This window comes from Pteropus medius, unplaced genomic scaffold, assembly GCF_902729225.1.
Source record: "Pteropus medius unplaced genomic scaffold, Ma_sr-lr_union100, whole genome shotgun sequence".
Classification (NCBI taxonomy): Eukaryota; Metazoa; Chordata; class Mammalia; order Chiroptera; family Pteropodidae; genus Pteropus; species Pteropus medius.
In genome coordinates, this window is record NW_024349519.1 from 2,520,177 (window position 1) to 2,538,036 (window position 17,860).

At 36.9% G+C, this 17,860-nt stretch overlaps 1 protein-coding gene and 1 long non-coding RNA gene across 24 annotated transcripts in view; one reads left to right on the forward strand and one right to left on the reverse strand.

Annotated features, from left to right (window-relative positions):
* PCED1B (PC-esterase domain containing 1B) overlaps window positions 1-17,860 on the reverse strand; it is a 193,269-nt gene that overhangs the window by 93,848 nt on the left and 81,561 nt on the right. For 19 of the 22 annotated variants that reach the window (XR_005657182.1, XR_005657183.1, XR_005657175.1 and 16 more), the window contains one exon: window positions 11,828-11,997. Coding sequence is in view for 5 of the 22 variants with exons in the window: in XM_039882208.1 (XP_039738142.1) it covers window positions 11,828-11,835 (8 nt within the window). In the remaining 17 variants the exon portion in view is untranslated. Of the gene's footprint in view, window positions 1-7; window positions 2,242-8,326; window positions 9,659-11,293; window positions 11,411-11,827; window positions 11,998-17,860 lie in introns of those variants that run through there. The other 3 variants (XM_039882210.1, XR_005657186.1, XR_005657188.1) reach the window with 3 other exon arrangements.
* The window catches only part of LOC120618239 (uncharacterized), a 54,102-nt gene continuing 41,480 nt past the window's right edge, over window positions 5,239-17,860 (forward strand). The window contains exons 1-2 of one of the 2 annotated variants that reach the window (XR_005657189.1): window positions 5,239-5,674; window positions 5,785-6,015. This is a non-coding gene — a long non-coding RNA (uncharacterized LOC120618239). Of the gene's footprint in view, window positions 6,016-17,860 lie in introns of both variants that reach the window. The other variant, XR_005657190.1, reaches the window with a different exon arrangement.

Sequence of the window (17,860 nt, forward strand, 5' to 3'; positions counted from 1 at the left end):
TTTTTTAAAAAAAGAAAGGAAACTTCTTGGACTCCACCTCCAGGACAGTCCTATCTTTTGCCTCCCCTTCAAGGCCACTTCTTAAAAAGACTTGTTTGCTCTGACTGTCTCTGGGTCCTCACCTCCCACTCACTCCTTTTTTACTTTACTTTGGCTTCCAACTCCATCAAACTGAAGAAATGTTTGTCAGTAAATCACCAGTGATTTCCTTGTTGTTCCTTTCAATGGCCATTTCATGGTCCTTATTGCATTCCCAGCTCTGGGGGCAGGGACATCGCTGACCACACCCCTCTGAAAAACAGCTGGGGCGTCTGACACCTTCCGTCGCCTGCCTCACCTCCCCTAGTATCCTTTGTGAGTTTCTCCCTCTCTGGCAATTTCCCAAAAGTTAGTCTTTCTCAAGGCCCACTGATCGGCTCCTTTCTTCTTTTCTTCAACATTCTTTCCCTCGGTAAATTCATCCACGCTCATGGGGTCAGTCAATAAGATGGTCACATGGTTCACCCTTATTTTCTCAGCATAATTAATAGTGCTTCCCCCACATCCCAGTTTAGATGCAAACAAATTATATGGTCCCCTTGCCAATTACCATTTGTATGCAGATGATCGAATTGAGGTATTAAAGCACTGTGGCTGAGAGGGTGGGCCCTGGAGTCAACCCCCTGGGTTTATATCCTTTTCCACTATTTACTAGCCTCTGAGACCTTGAGCAGGTTAAGTAATCCCTCTGCACTTCAGAATAACACTATAGATTTCTTAAGAAGTAAGGATTAAATGAACATACGTAAAGTCGTTAGCGTGAGGTCTGGGACATTTTTAAGTGCTCAATAAATTTAGCTAGCCCAAACTTGTCTTCAGAGTTCCAGACATATTCAGGTGAGTAGAAAAAAGTTCCGGGGTGGGGCGGGTGGAGCGGGGAGGAGTAATTTAGTCTCTGTGGGCCTCTTATCACTTCTAAATTCTCTAGATGCCCTTTTATCTTCCCATCGAATTGTGGCTGAATTCCTAAGATAATCTTGTGACCTTTGAACGATCTTCCTAAAGGTAAATATTGGTCCTCAGTGGGAATGATGGCAGCATATTCTTGCTGTGCATTTTCAGAGAGCATTGGCTGGTGATGAGGTGAAAATAAACTCTGCTTCTGAAACGCTTGGATCAAGTCATTTTTATTTTTCACGACTATGGCTGTTTCCATTATTCTGAAAACATCAAAATCCTTGAATGATAGCTTGGATATAGAACAGTTCAACTATTTCTTGGCAATAAAAATTAAGATATAATTCTTGAAAATATACTTTAGAGAGGAAGATGTTGCAATATGTTTTAGGAAGCTGAGCGCAGTGACCAATTTCACTTTTGCTTTAGATTTTACGGTTAACTTTTTTGCTTTCTATAAATTATTCTTAATCTTTAAGAAAATCTTTGACTTTCAAACACTTTCTAAAATGGTATTGTTTTTACTTTATGTTTTCTCACATAAAATTTTATCGTCTCGGTTTTCAAATTTCATATCTTCACTTTCATTTGATATGCTAGCATAACTCCAATGTTTTGCATTTATAAACTTTGTTCTTTAACCTCAGCTATGATCCTTCCTTTTATGCATCTCCCCAAAGCCTGTGGGTGAACTATAGAGCTTGTATATATCCAGAGGGCTTTTTCTCACCTCTTATGTTTGCACTGCAACTCAGCATTGAAAGTTCCCTAATCCTTTCCTCTACTGAAATTCGGTTCCTTAAGACCCAGTTGAAATGCAATTCTGTCTGCGAGCCTTCTCTATTTTCCTAGACAGAAAAATCTCTCCTTCATCTAGCAGATGCCTCTATTTATCACGTGGTTCTGTTTTGTACTATAATTAACTGCCCAAGTCTCTTTCTACCCTAGTATATACCAGTTCTGAGTGGCAAAAGTGGATTTCACCCATCCTTGTACTCCTCACAGCCCAGTATTTTATGTATAATAGCATTCATTGAACATTTACTCTGTGCCAGGCCTAGTCTCTTCTCCCAATATAATGAGGTAGGAACTATTATTATCTTAATTTTATGGATGAATAAACTGAGGCTTGGAAGAGGTTATGTAAATAGCCCAAGGTCGTTCAGCGGGGGAAGGCAGAAGCAGTCTGTTACTGACAGTGAATCTTCTGATTGATTAGGTACGTTTAAGACTTTTTGTTGTTGTTGTTCCTTTAGGAGGAAATATGGTTCCAGAGTCTGAGCTTTTAAATTTAGCTATAAATATCTGTTGAAATTAAGAGGAAAAAAAATAGTCTTATCTAGAAAAAATATTTGCATGTTGTTTTCCTTTTTATTCTCTGTTCAAAAACAAAACAATGTTTTGTGCACAGCTTTAAATTTTTCTTGAGAAAAGAGAGAAGGTATGAAGTCAACTTAGGTCAATTTGCATCATACTAAGCTAATTTCTATTAATGTGTAAATGGAAAACTCAATGCTACACTAAATTATATTCGTGTTTCAAAATTTTTTATATTCATGCTGACTACTCTAGATTCTAACCAATGGTGGAATAAAAAGTCTCCGTGGTTGAAAAGGAAGGGCAATGGAGAGCTAATAATGACTAAATTGCTTTCAACTGATGAACAGGTTGGATTCTGAAAATTCTGTCTCCGAGAATGGCCACAAAAGCCCATTTAACCAGCAAACATTAAGCTGAATCAGCAGGCTGGGGTTTCTGTCACCCCCAGTGCTCATTTCACCTGTTTTCATCCTTAAATGGGAGAGATGATCCCTATGTTCCTCTAAGGAGATGACACAAGAGAGCTTCTAAAATGGATATTATTTTATCATCGTTGTTGTTAACAATGTAATACCTGAATACTAAGTGCAGTAGTGTTTCTGTGGGAGGGGAGAGTTTTTTAATTTAAAATTGGGATTCTAAGGGCCAGTCTCAGCCTTGTTTCTCATCTACACTGTTTCTCAGAGGGATCTAGAAGATCTGGATTCCCACTGCTCTAATGTTATCAGTGGGATGGAGGATTTCCCCAGTTTTAAACCCTAGGTCTGGGACCAGGAGAAGGGACAAGGTCCATGAGGTGAGCAAGCTGACCGAACAGGATTCCATGCTCGGAAAATGACGCACGAACTAACTTCTGACACCAGGCTTTTCCCAACTCCTGCTTTCCTTGCTTCAGCTCTAAGTTTGGACCTGTGAGCTTCTCTTTGTATTGTCATATCCCGCAGAGCTCTCAGCTTCTCTCTAATCCGTCAGGAACAAAAATAAGTCAACAGCTCAGTACTGACTATCCTAGAGTGAATTGGGAAATCAAAGGAAATGCTCCATAAACTATACAAATGTTAATTATTGTTATTTCGAGCCACCTCGGCATTTTGTGGGAATGGGATTTAGTAGTTAAGGAAGTTTTCCAGTTAAACGAAATTTTTAACTTAGTAACACGAATTTAACTGGTTATTCGGTAATGTTATTTAGTACCCTCTCCAACAGCATGTTACACATTTCACCTGCTTACTTATTTATTCCCCTTAAGAATGCTATGAAATTGGTTCATTTTTTTTTCTTTCTCCATTTTACACATTCGAAAATTAAGTTTGGCAGATTGAGTCATCTGCTCGAGGTCATCCATTTTATAAAAAGCAAAGCTGGGAGTCAAAACTGATGCCAAGCCTTTGTGGTCAACCACAACATACAAGATTGTACATACAACAGATGTTTCGCATCCTTTCTTGTTCACAACCTACTTTTTCTTTCCATGGTACTTTAGAGATTTAGTAGTTTATCAATCCTTCTCGTGAAATAACGGTTGTCTCTTCAGGCTGTTAAGTGAGGTGGGGTGGAGTGGGCTAGAGTGGTGATTCCTTCCTACAGTAAGTGCCCAAGGAATGAGGATGCCAAGAAAGGCTGGTCAGAAATGCAAAATTAATGCTTAAAATAAAATGGAAAGTACTTAATCATTAAAGTAACCAGTGATTAAAAATGTACCTCTCAGTTGATTCTAGATCTCGTCCCTAGACAGACAATCCTTTCTTGGCTGTGGATCAGATTAGCAGATCGAAGAGTCCAGAGAGCCTGGGCTGCAAGGCAGTTAAGTTCACCTCTGGGCGCTGCTACATTTGTGAGCCAAGGTCTGGGGAGAGGATGCCATTTCCGGTGGCATTTGACACAAATAACACGAGTCAGCATTTACTTTCTTGCAATAGGAAGAGGAAGACTAATGACTGAAGCTTTAGTAATCGGCAAATATGAAAACATAAAATGGTTAGTAAATCCAAAATATAGCATCTTCCTGGAATTTAGCACTGAGCTTGTTTTCAATTCATATTTCTCAATAATTAGGGTGTAACGTATATTGACTCTAACTTTGTTTTGTTTTCACGATTCAGCCCCTTTGGCTCTTATTACTCTAGCTTATATGGTGTATTCATAACAGAAAAAGCTATTAGTGTGGGGAAGGAGGGAAAGATGGTGAGCCGAGAGAAAGGGGAAGTGAGAAAAGAGAAGTGGGGAAATGATAAGAGGAAGATTGCTCTCTTTTAAAATTAATTTAGATTAAATTAATCCTGTATTTTTGTGTGATGCTCCTCCCCAAAGCGGAAGAATAGCTCATTCCACAGCTTCAGAAAAATATGTCAGGTAAACGCAGAGAGTGGCAGGCCAGGACAGTTTTCTGATTCCAACAGGTAACTGGAGGTGGGAAAGGGAAGTGCTGTTCTGATTGATGAGATATAGGTAAGCTTGGAGCTTTCTTTGCTTTTGTTTGGAAGGATGTGATTTGGAGGAGGAGGAATATCACCTCCCCTGTAAATACCAAGATGAAAGAGAAGGAAGAAATAAATCAGAAAAAAAAAAAGAAAAAAAAATGAGGAAATGAAGCTTAAAAAAGTTTTTTTCTAAACAGTGAACCTTTTATAGATGTTTTAAACACTTTAGGATGGAGCATTTCTCCATTACATTAAATGGTATAAAATAACTAACAAGAGTAACAGGTTCCGAACAGCCCTGAAATGCATGCCCTATGCCTCAGTTTGTTTGTTTTTTTTAAAAATACTGTGCTATTTGGGGAAGCTGGCCTATAAAGCAACACGGTTGTCTTTTCTTGAAAAATGTCATTTTACTTCACTTCATTAACTACTCAATATGCAGCTTAAAAATTAATCCTACATATTACACATTGTTTTGATTCCCTATATATAGCCATAAATCAAGGTATTTTGCATTTTTTTCATGAATTTTAATATAGTCATTATTGTGTCTTAAGGCAGGGCTTCATCTAGAACTCAACTGATAACTTTCGTATTTTAAAATTCGTAGTAGTCTATTACATAACTGAAAATTTGCCATTATTTGATTCTAGCGTTTCTGTAAATGAGTTGCAAATCTTTCCAGTTTTTTAGATTCCAGCTAGTCTGTATAGTGTGAGAAGAAAAGAGCAATCTAGGGGAGGATGACTACAATTCACATAATCATCACAAGACTGGAGAACAGAGGGATTGTAATAATGCAAATGATAATCTTGATTATACTCTTTAAAATAAAGTTAAGACCAAGCAACATATTTTCTACTGATTTTCTTACTTCCAAGAACTTATTATGATACATAGAGACAGTTAACTATTGATTTTCTGGCCCCATTTCCTGTTCCTGAGCTCAGTGTGCTGGCTTTCTTTATTATCCACCAAACTTGGCTTTTTCCCAAAAGGTAATGAAAACTTACGCATGTATAATGCTTTATACTTAGAATGTGCTATCTCACAGCAGATCTCCCTTCGTAAAGTAAGGCGAGCACTAATTATTATCTTTATTTTGCAGATGGTAAAACTGAGGCCCTGAAAGAGTTGGAATGACTGTCACCTTGATGAAGCAGTGCAGGGACCTGGAGCGCTTCTGAGTGCAGTGTGTCATCTTCTTTGCCTTCTAAGTGGGAGGCCAGACAAGGCACACTGCTGTTATTGTCATTCTTAAGTTATTTTGCTTATTTTGAGAAGGCATTTAATGCACATGGCAGAAAACTTCAAAAGGTACAAGGGGCATGAATGAGAAGTAAGTCTCCCTTGCTTTCTTGTTCCCTAATCCCTCATTTTTCCTTCTAGAAGCAATACTGTCACTGACTTCTTGTCTATTCTACTAGAAATATTCTATACAAATATTTTAAATCTCTCTGAAATATTTTATTCTCTCTTCTTAAAAGTGACATCTGGGTAATGAAAAGTGATCTGATTCTGGATATATTTTGAAGGTAGAGGTGATAGGATTTGCCTGAAGAGAAGGTGAGGTATAAGAAAAGGAGAGAAAACAAAAAAAGCTCCATGATTTCTGGCCTGAGCCACAGGAAGGATGAAGTTGCCATTTACTTAGATGGAGAAAATTTGAGAGAAACAGGTTTGGGGAGTGGTCAACTATTTGGTTTTGGGCTTGTTACATCGAAAATGCCTTGTGCACATCTGAATTGAGATGTTGAATGGGGATTTGGATAGACAGACAAGTGTGGAGCTGAAGGGAGAGACTAGAGGTAACAATTTGGTTTGGATGCTGTCACCAGTGGCGAATGTGAAGCTAGAGCAGAAAAGAGGTCCGAATACGGAGCCCTGAGGCATTCCAGGTGGAGGAGGTCAGAGAGATGAGGAGGGACCCATAAAAGAGACTGAGATGGAAGAGTCAGTGAAGCAGGATGAAAACTAGTGGAGTGTGAAGTTCTGGAAGCCAGGAGCAGAAGTGTTTCAAGAGGGGACTCACAAGAGGGGTTGTCTGTGTCAGAGATAATTGATAAGTAGAGGAGGATGTTTGACCATTGACTGTAGTACAGAAGACATTGGTGACCTTGAAAGAATGTTGGGGACAAAGGCTAATTAGAGTGGTTAAGAGAGAATAGGAGAATTGGAGACAGTACCACTGTCCAGGAGTTTTACTATAAATTCAGTTTCTCTTTATAATAAAGAGAAACTATAAATTCAGTTTCTCTTTATAATAAAGAGAAACTGAGAATGAGAAAACAGCTGGAGGGGGAAATGAGGTTAAGAGAGTTTTAATTTCTTTTATGATAGTAACAGTAATAGCATGTTTATTTGCTTATGAGAATGATTCCGTAAATAGAGAAAAACAACTGATGCAGGAAGAATGGGGGGAAATTACTGGAGCAATGTCCCTTGAGTTGGTGAATGGGGTGGGATCTAGTGCCCAAGTGGAGGAGTTGGCTTTGGACAGGAACACGGATGTTTCAGCCAGAGAAACTATGGGGGAAGACCGAGTACAGGCACATGATGCTGGTGCAAGGGTAGGTGTGGAGGTGCCAGCTTGTGGGGGTTTTCCTGATTGGGTTTTCTCAGGGAAATATGCAACAAGGTCAAGGTCATCAGCTAAGAGTAAACCTAGGGAAGGTGGTATCAGAGGTTTGAGGAACAAGAAGATATGGAATACTCACCTAGGAGATGGGAGAGGCTGTAATTATTGAGCAACATGGTGACCCGCTTAAACCTGGGAGCCTTTATTTGAACTGAGAGTGTGCAGCAATGGATGTTTGTTTTTTGCTAGCCTATTTCAGCCACATAGGTGCAGGTGCAGAATAGGCAAAAATTGTGTTTAGTCAGGATTTGGGTTTTGCCTTTTGGTTTCTATTATTGTATGCTAAATGCCATTGCAAATTTATAATTTATTTTAAGCCATAATTTGTTTAAAACCAAACCCATAAAAGCCAAATATTTTAGTCAGCAAAAAATATTCTAAATATAAGGGCAAAAATAATGTATCTTTTTATATTAACAACTCTTTAATAGCTCCAGCCACAGATCAATTGAAACTTATCTTTATAAAGCCACTATCATCTTATCTACATTTTCTATTTCAAGGATTACTATTATTTTTCTTATCTTCTTGGAACAGAGTGCTTCAAATGGGCCAGAAATCAAATCACTAAATATTTACTTAGAAAATGAACTTATTTCAGCCAGCTGGTGTGTGTTTGTGTTAAAATCTATGCCTGGCCACCTTAAAAAAAGGACTAAATTTGGCAAATCATAAAACAATATGTGTTTTCTTTGCTTGTATGACTTGAAACAGTCTACATATTCTTGATAATTTCTCTTCAAAACACATGCATTTAGCAGTTTCAAGCACATATGAGTAATTTGCTTCTTTTGGAGCACAAATACTTTTCTGATAGTATATGAAGAATATTGAGACTCAGGATTAAAACTTCTCACGAGTTCACTTTAATAACTGAACTAAATTCTGCGCTAAGTCAGTGCATGCAAGCTTTGGTGCTGTTGAGGAGCGAGGTGCTGTTGGACTAAGAACCCGCCTCCTGAGTCTTGGGCCCATAGTCCCAGAACCACATTTCATGACTTTCAGGGGGAAAAAAAAAAAGGTTATAAGCCTTTTCAGAAAGAATAATTTAATACCCTAGCAGAATTTGGCCTTGAATTATTTATTTAGCAAACTCCCTCACCTCTAAATAATACTAAATTTTGTTAGAAGACTCCAAACCACTGGTTTAGTTTTCTGATTCCCATTCTCTCTCTTTCTTTATCTCTTTCACCATCTTAACGATTTTTAAGTGTATATACTTCAGTAATGTTAAGTGTATGCACATCGTTGTGAAACAGACCTCTAGAGCTTTTTCATCTTGCAGATCTGAAACTCTACATCCATTAAACAACAACTCTTCCTTTGTCCCTCTCCCCAGCCCTTCGTAATCACATTCTACTTTCTGTTTCTATAAATTTGACTGCTTTAGACACCTCGTAGAAGGGAATCATACAGTATTTGTCTTTTTGTGACTGGCTTATTTCACTTAGCATAATGTTCCCAAAGTTCGTACATGTTGTAGTGTGTGACGGAATTTCCTTCTTTTTTAAGTCTGGATAATATTCCATTATCTAGTTTTCTAAAGTTCACTTGATGACCACATCTCAGATACTCTATTTATGTTTTATATTACCAGTTAGTTGACTGAGCTATTTATTAGTTGCAACAAATTTTCCTTTTTTCAATCCACGTTAGCATAAACTATACAAAAATAAAGAAGCTTCATCGTAGCCCAGAAATATGCTAGTAGCATCATCTCTTTCCTAATCAGAGAGGGTGGCAAAGAGTCTTCCTTTACCTTTCACATTCATGATCTGCATTTTTATGAGACAGACACATTAACCAACTAAGCCATAGAGCCACTACAATCTACATTTTTAAAATTTCTTTTTAAAATGCCTTTTTATTTCCAACTTGTCATATTTGAAAGTGCTATTCGCAGCATTGTCAGCTTTTAAAATCTGGATATTTCAAAAAACAGCATGCTCATAAGTGGCATTATAAATTAATTCTAACCATGATAACATTATTTTTTGCTAAAATCAAAATGCTAACCTACATATATTTGCATGGAGAGATTATGGATGCAATGATTTTCATTTTCAAATCTCTCTGAAACTCGGTTATACAACATTTATAAAGAATAAGTTCCAATATTTTAAATGATATTAATTGCTAAATTCCTGAAATGAAGTTGCTTTGTCCAGGGAGGTGGAACTTGCTTAATGTTTTTGATGCCCACTACTTTTCCTTTCTGCCTTCATCAGATGAACTCTCACTCAGTGCTTCCATCGGCCAAACCCAGTGGTTGAACCCCAGGATATGAGGTTGAGTGAAACATGGTCTCTGTGTTCAGGAGCTCACAGTCAGTGAGGGAAAAACACTGAAACAGAGGATTATTCAATGCTGGAGATGCAATTATGGCCTATGTTAGGGTATCTCTTCTGTTTCTAAATAGGATTTTTAAAATTTTACTGAAAATGACTGAAAATAACACTGTAAACACTGGCTTCCGGTCAGACTCTTCAGATGAATATTTGCTTTGTAAATAAAATGATTGACCCAAATTGCATCATTCGTTTTATAAATCAGTTGTGTAACACTGTCCTCATTCTTCTGGTAAAATACCAGGCTTAGAATATTTTTCCAAATTATTTGCACAAATAATGTTACTGGTTATTTTCTCATTGCCTTCCTTTCTTTCACCTTTAGGATAATTCTTTCCTTAATATATTTCATTGTAGAATCTCTGAGATATATTTACATAAATGAAGATGGAGAATTATAAATTACTTTCACTTCTCCGAATCTGATGTTTACCAGTTTAATTAACCTCTAACTGTAAATCTTTGACCCATATGTCAGTATTCTATTTTCTTAGTCATGATTTCTAAGTGACGCCTAACAGTCACCTTATATTTTGGTCTCAGGACAAAAGACTCTGTGTTTATTTTCTATATATGCATTTATTCTTGGTGATGCATGCTAGTTAAATCATCAAGTAGTTTTAAAATACATGACAAAAATAGCTGAGAATAAAGAAATGTCTCTTTGTTGCTGATTGAATAAACTCTGTGACTGTGCCAGGATCCAATTTAAAATAAATTCAAGACTAATTATCTTATTCCTCAAGCTCGTTCCTCTTTTCAGTAAGTGAAGTCAATATTCACTTAGTTGCTCCACGACAGAAATTGCAAGATCATCTGTGATTCCTTCCTTGCCTTCATCCACCGGAAGCAGAGTAGATTCTATCTTCTCTGCTCAAGTCCACTTCTCTTCCTACAGTTTCCACCTTAGTTCAAATCTGAAATCTTACTGTGGCTTCCTAATTTATCTTCCCACATATGTTCTTTTCTTCTTCCACCCCATTTTCTAACCTGCAGTCTTTGCTGTTTCTAAGATGCAGATCATCTAATTTCACTTCCCTTTCAGAGACTGAATTAACTTGTTAAATCATGTCAAAATCTTTCTGAAAATACCAACCCTTCTGCCTTTTCTTAATCAGGCATAATAGCCAGATACATAGCATTACCTCTGTGAGGGCTGAAGATCCCAAATTGACAAGGCATCTGGGTTCCCTTGGATCACAATAATAACGAACACTTACTGAGTATACTATTCTGAGCCCTTTAAATGTATTAACTCTTTTACAAAATCGACAATAATAATTATTGCTTTCATTTATTGGGAGTCTATGTTCCAGACATCATATGTCCATTTTTAACCATCCTGCAGGGTAGATATTCCTGTCTCCAAGAGGAATATGAAATGAGGGAAAGGGCTTCCTAGAGGGTCGGGTTTTGCCCCAGGCCAGTCAGCTAGGAAGTAGCAGGGTCTGGATGTAGCCCAGGTCCTCCTGCCCCTGCTCTCTGCCCACCCCCAACACTGGGCGCCTCACTGCCTCCTAGACAGGTGCCATTTTCATGCTTCATGCTTATAGTGGTGCCACATAGAGAATGGTGACATAAATGGAAATTAAAACATTATGGCAAAGTCAAGCACACTGTTTTGTTATTACCTTTAAGGAAATGAAAGCTGGGGCTGAACTGACAGCACCAAGTCCATCACTTAGCATGTCACTGCTTTGGTTTCAGGCAAGTGTCTGGTGACGGCAGGCTCAGAAGTCCTTGAGACCCTGGGACATTTTATTCAGATTGCTTATATTTCTCAGAAAAAAACCCCAGCAAAATGTAGGGTATTATTCAGATAGCTGTATTAGCCCACAGTCTGAACGAGAATCTGTCTTTTGCAGAGTTTGATTAACCACAGACTTAAATTTTAAGAGGAAGTAGGCAAAGAAAAAAAATCTACGAACCTTGCCCATCATATGCTGAATCTGTTAAAGAAAACTAGAGAAAGAGCTTATTATTTCTTTAAATGGAAAAGCTCCAAAAGGGGGAAAACTCCAAATATTTTGTCCGAATAAGTTCTCTCAGTGGTTGTCTTAAGATAGGGAATGTATTCATTGATGGCTAGGGACCAGGATCCAGCTCACAAGCTTGATGCAATCTTTACCTGTGGTTGTGTCTGATAATGAGGAATGCATACTTACATGTTCATGCAAGGACGACTTCCTTATTGTCATGTCCCTTCATCGCTTGGTCCAGAGGAAGAAGGAAGAGAGGTCAGGGGGTATGCCCCACTGTCACTCGTGCTGAGAGGAGGAAAAGGCAGTTGGGAGTTCCTCTTGGCCACTTGCCGATCTGTTGGGTCATTCTTGTCCTATCAGGAGAGAGACAGCACTTCCGTCAGTGGGCTTGGGTGGGGGCAGCAGACTCAGCCAGCTGGCAGGCATGCCCTTGTGGCCTCAGACTGCTCTGTAGAGGTGGCTCAGGGCTTCCTCTTTCAGAAGAAATTACGTATTGTCTGCCAGCTCGCTCACTTCATCTCAACCAATCCAACTTGCTTACTCAGACCAACGTTGGTATTATACTAATCATTTATTTTACATATTTAGGACAAGACTTAAAACTAATTTAGCTCTCAGTCTGTCACCTTCAGGCTAAAGTCCCTTATTTGTTGGTGCTTTGACCATGGGGTACCACCTAGGACCTGAAAAGATTTTTTTCCTGAAGGTCCTCAGTTAGAAACCACCAGGGTAACCTCATCTACACCTTCTCTTAATGAGATTTTTTGGTAATTGTTTGTTAATATCCCATTCAAAGCACCTTCCAACTTGAACATTCGAACCTTCCAACATTTTACTCCAGTGCAACAAAGTTAGCTTCAGCTCCAGTTCTGGATGAGTCTGTCAAAATCCCTGGCCATTCAGACACCCAACTGCTCCCATAACGGGGAGCAGACACTGGCTAAGCCATCTAGTTACCTGGGGGTACTGGAATTTAGGGGTGCAGCACTCATGACCACACTCAGATCTATTTCTTCACTTTAAAAATATATATATATAAGGTCCTTCAAGAAATCTACGATTTTTAAATCAGTTCATATAAAGAGAGAGTGCACAAACTGAAACCGAACTTTTGCCTTGTCTCCAGTAGGCTGAATGAGAGAGGAGGCAGAGCAAAAACCCTAGGCCTGATACCAACTATTGATAACATCGTAGTTAAAATTGACTGACAGTGTTTTTTGTTCCTTTTTTTCCTTTCTTCTCCCTTCTTCTCTCCCTCCCTTTCCTTCTTTTTCATAAAACAAACAAAAAATAATGACAACAAAAACTATCAGTTAAATTAGGGAGAAAACTGAGCTAGGATATTCAGATTTTTTTTATACTGAGAATGAATGAATATATAGCATTTATTGCTAAATTAGAAGGAAATGTTATGGCTCATCTATACATATCAGCTTATTTGCAGACAGTGAGGCAGCAAATGAGGAGGAGCAATTAGAGCCACCAGAACCTTTACATTTTAGCTGTATGATCTGCCTCTCCTGGTCTGTAGGTAGTAGTGGATTGAAGAACTAGGCAGCGAACTAAGACTGGGGATAAATCCAGAGCATAATACAAACTCCAAAAACACCCAGATGTCCGAGAACTAGAGCAAGAGCTGGGCAACTCCAAAAGCTGTAGAGATTAGATACAAAATATAAGAGAATAAATGGGTAGGGTCTGTTCTTTGTATGTACACTCACTTTGCAGATTAAACATGCATAAATAGTCCCTACTTCCTCCAAGATTATAGTGTATATTTTTCTTGACATTCTTCAAGTTCTTATTATATCTCTTGTTTTGCCACTTCTCGTGGAAGGAGAAAAATACCTCTATACCACAAGGAAAAAAACAAATAAAAAGTATAATGGTAAACGAACATTAACACTCAGCCTCAGTGTTGGTGCAATAGGGAATAGAGGGGATTGTGGCAAACTGGGGAACACATGTGCTATTTAAGTGAGCAGTAGCCACTTCTAGTAGATTGCTTCATGGGGAAATATGGCCTCAGTATTGCCAGCTATTCTAATTTTTCAAAAAGAAAAGATGTAAATATAGATCTTTTTTATGAGATATATTCTGTTTTTCAAACATTGGCTAAAAAAAAAAAAAAGGACCGTATTGGTAAAACCAAACATCTTTGCAGTTATTGTTTTTATTTCTGTCTAGACAGTGAAGGATTCAAATTCAAGCAAACATCTGGGAATCAGGGACAACACAGAATCAGATCAAATTGGGGCAGTGAATAGGAGACCAGGAAGCAGAAGCTACAACAGTGCCAGGGATAGAGAATTCTGAAACTATCCTTCCCTCAAGAACACTTTCCTGTCTAGCTATAGCAGAAGCCAGTTTCCCAGGCAACGTCCAGTCTGGCATAGCCCGAAAACTTATGTGCTTCTGCAATGCAGCATCTCTTTTCGATAGGCCAATTTTGGCACAATTTCTCAGAGTCTTGCCAAGCCAAGAATGGAAGCTAAGATGGTGTATTGAGTAGCAGCTCCCTGTCATGGCAAATTTTAACACTTCTCTTAAGTACAGAATTCTTAATGAATTTTAATTTCTTAGTAGCTCATTGATATCAGCTTCTTAAAGCCTTAACGCCTCATAAGTATCTTTTAGTTGTTGTTTTTATTTTATTTGTGGTGCTTACAATGAATACAGATGATTGAGTATATTTTAACACCAACATACTGATACTGTAGTTGATCTGATGGTTTTTAATATTTCTTCACAATTGGGTAGAGCTCGGTGGTCTGTTTTCAGATAGGTTCTCAGGTTTACTCAAAGATGAACTTAAAAATATTTGTTTTCTTTGTAAGGAATAATAATAATAAAATACTATAGGGCCATATTAATAACCATACTACCTAGAACTTTAGAAAGGCTTCCAGATAACTTCAAACAAATATCTATTTTGTTTTTAAGGGCACTTGGGAAATAGAATTTAAATGAACCACTGTGCTTTTTAATCCACATCACATGTGCCCTTTACTGTTTAACTGTCATTATTTTTTTTCCTTCTTATTTGATAACAAGATAGTTATCAGTCTAATGTAGCAGGGGAATGCCATAGGCACACTGGATCTTGATATCGGCAAGGCATTTGGCAATGCCTGTTATCATAGCCTTATAAGTAAGATGGAGAAATACATATGGGCTTGATGACAGCATATTTTAGTGCATTCATTGTTAGTCATCTACATTCAACATTTGACACATCATTCAACATTGATTTAGCAAATATTTATAGGGTACATACTATGTACTAGGAACTGCTGTGGTCTACAGATATGGGAATAAATATTAATTCTTTTTTCTCAGTAGAGGGCACTGAGAAGCAAAGAGAGGTTTTAAAGAAGATATGTGTGTGTGTGTGTGTGTGTGTGTGTGTGCGCGCGCACGTATGAATTATATATACATATATGTATAAATATATATGCAATTTAAAAAACATAACTAGCCTTGAATGAAGAATATTCACCAGCAGTGAATATTGTAATATAAAAATAATTTTGAAATGTCATCGGTGAAACATGTTATATCATTATATATAATATCATATAATATATATTAATTAATAGACTGTTTTAGAGCAGTTTTAGATTTATAGAAAAAGTATAGTGTTCCCATATATGCTCTCCATCCCTCCAAATACCTCAATTAGTAAATTTTGCATTAGTGGAGTACACTTGTTAAATTGATGAACCAATATTGATATATTATTTTAACCAAAGTCTTAGTTTACATTAGGGCTCACTCTGTGTTGTATATTCTATGGGTTTGTACCCACCACATTTCATAGTGTCATGTATCATTATGCATCACTATATCATGTATCCACAGCTACAGTATCTATACAGAATAGTTTTACTAACCTAAAAATACTTGTGCTGCACCTACTCATCCTTCTCTTCCCTAGCAACCTTGACAAACACTGATCTTTTCACTGTCTCTATAGTTTGCCTTTTCTAGAATGTCATATACCTAGTTGGAATCATTAAGTATGTAGCCTTTTCTGACTGGTTTCTTTGACTTAGTAATATGCCTCTAAGCTTCATGCATGTCTTTTCATGGCTTGGTAGTTCATTTCATTTTGCCACTGAATACTATTTCATTATGTGGATGTGCTACAGCTTGTTTATCCATTGACCTATTGAAGGACATATTGGTTGTTTCCATGTTTTTGAAATTATGATAGAGCTGTTATAAACATTGAAATGCAGGCTTTTGTGTGGCTATAATTTCCCAATTATTCGGGTAAGTACCAAAGGAGCATGATTGCTGGGTTGTATGGTAAGACTAAGTTTAACATTGTAAGAAACTGTCAAATTGTCTTCTGAAGTGGTTGTACCATTTTGCATTCCCACCAGCTATGAATGGATGTTCCTGTTGCTCTACATTCTTGCCAGCATTTGATTTTGTCATTGTTTTGGATTTTGGTCTATCTGATAGTTGTGTCGTTGTTTTAGTTCACGATTCCCTAATGACATATGATGTTGAGCATCTTTTCATGTGCTTATTTGCCATCTATATTTTCTTTGGTAACATATCTGTTCAGATCTTTTGCCTGGTTGGGTTGTTTGTTTTCTTATTATGGAGTTTTGAGAGTTATTTACATTTTGGATACAAGTTTGTAAAGCAGAAGTTTTTACTTTTAATGAAGTCTCACTTATCAATTTTTCTTTCATGAATTGTGCTTTTGCTGTTGAATCTAAAAACTCACCGCCAAACTCAAAGTCACCTAGATTTTCTCCTATTCTATCTTCTAAGAGTTTTAGACGTTTATATTTTACATTTAGGTCTATGATCCATTTTTGTGAAAGGTGTAAGGTCTGCGTTGATTATTCCTTTCATCATCATCATCATCATCATCATCATCATCATCATCATTATCATCATCATTATTACATGGGCATATCCATTTGTTCCAGCACCATTTGTTGAAAAAGCTATCCTTTCTCCACTGAATTGCTTTTACTACTTTGTCAATGATCAATTGATTATATTTGTTTGGGTCTCTTTCTGGGCTCTTTATTTCATGCCATTGATCTGTTTGTCTATTCTTTCACCAATACAACACCATTATAGCTTTATAGTAAGAATTAAAGTCAGATAGTGTCAGTTCTCTGGATTTGTTCTTCTTCAATATTATGTTAGCTATTGTTAATCTTTTGCCTCTCCATATAAACTTTATAATTACTTGGTTGATAGCCACAGAATAACTTGCTGGGATTTTTATTAAGTTTGAGTTGAATCTGTAGACCGAGTTGGAAAAAAATGATATCTTAACAATATTCAGTCTTTTTATATGTGAGCATGGAATAACTCTCTATTTATTGAGATCATCTTTGATTTCTTTCATCAGAGTTTTATAGTTTTCATCATATAGATACTGTGCATATTTCTTTAGCTTTATACTTAAATATTCCTTTTTCTTTTTTTTGGTGAATTTAAATGATATTGTGTTTTAAATTTCAAATTCCAGTTGTTCATTGCTAATATATAGGAAAGTAATTACTTTGGTATATTAACCTATATCTTGTAACCTTGCCATAATCACTTATTAGTTCCAAGAGTTGTTTTTTTGTCAATTCATTGGGATTTTCTATAGACGATCATGTTATTTTTGAGCAAAGACAGTTTTATTTCTTCCTTCTCAATCCATGTGTTTTTTCTTTCCTTAAAAAAAAAAAAAAACTTATTGCATTAGTTAGGACTTCTATACAATGTCAAAAGGGAGTGGGAACAAACATCCTTGCCTTTTTCCTGATCTTAGGGAGAAAGCATCTAGTTTCATTAAGTATGACATTAAGTGTAGGTATTTTGGAAATGTTCTTTATCAAGTTGAGGAAATTCTCCTCTATTCCTATTTTGTTGAAGTTTTTAAAATTATGAATAGATATTGGTTTTTTTTTTTCAAGTGACTTTTCTACATTTATTGATATAATCACAAACTTTTTTCTTTAGACTGTTCATGAGATCAATTACATTAATTGATTTTCAAATGTTGAACCAGCTCATATACCTGGAATAAATCTCACTTCATCATGGTCTGTAAATCTTTTTATACATTGTTGGATTTGATTTGCTAATATTTTGTTGAGAAATTTTAAATCTATATTTATGAGAGACATTGGTTTATAGTTTTCCTTTCTTTAATCTAATTTTGCTGTTAAAGGAATGTTGGAGTCATACAAT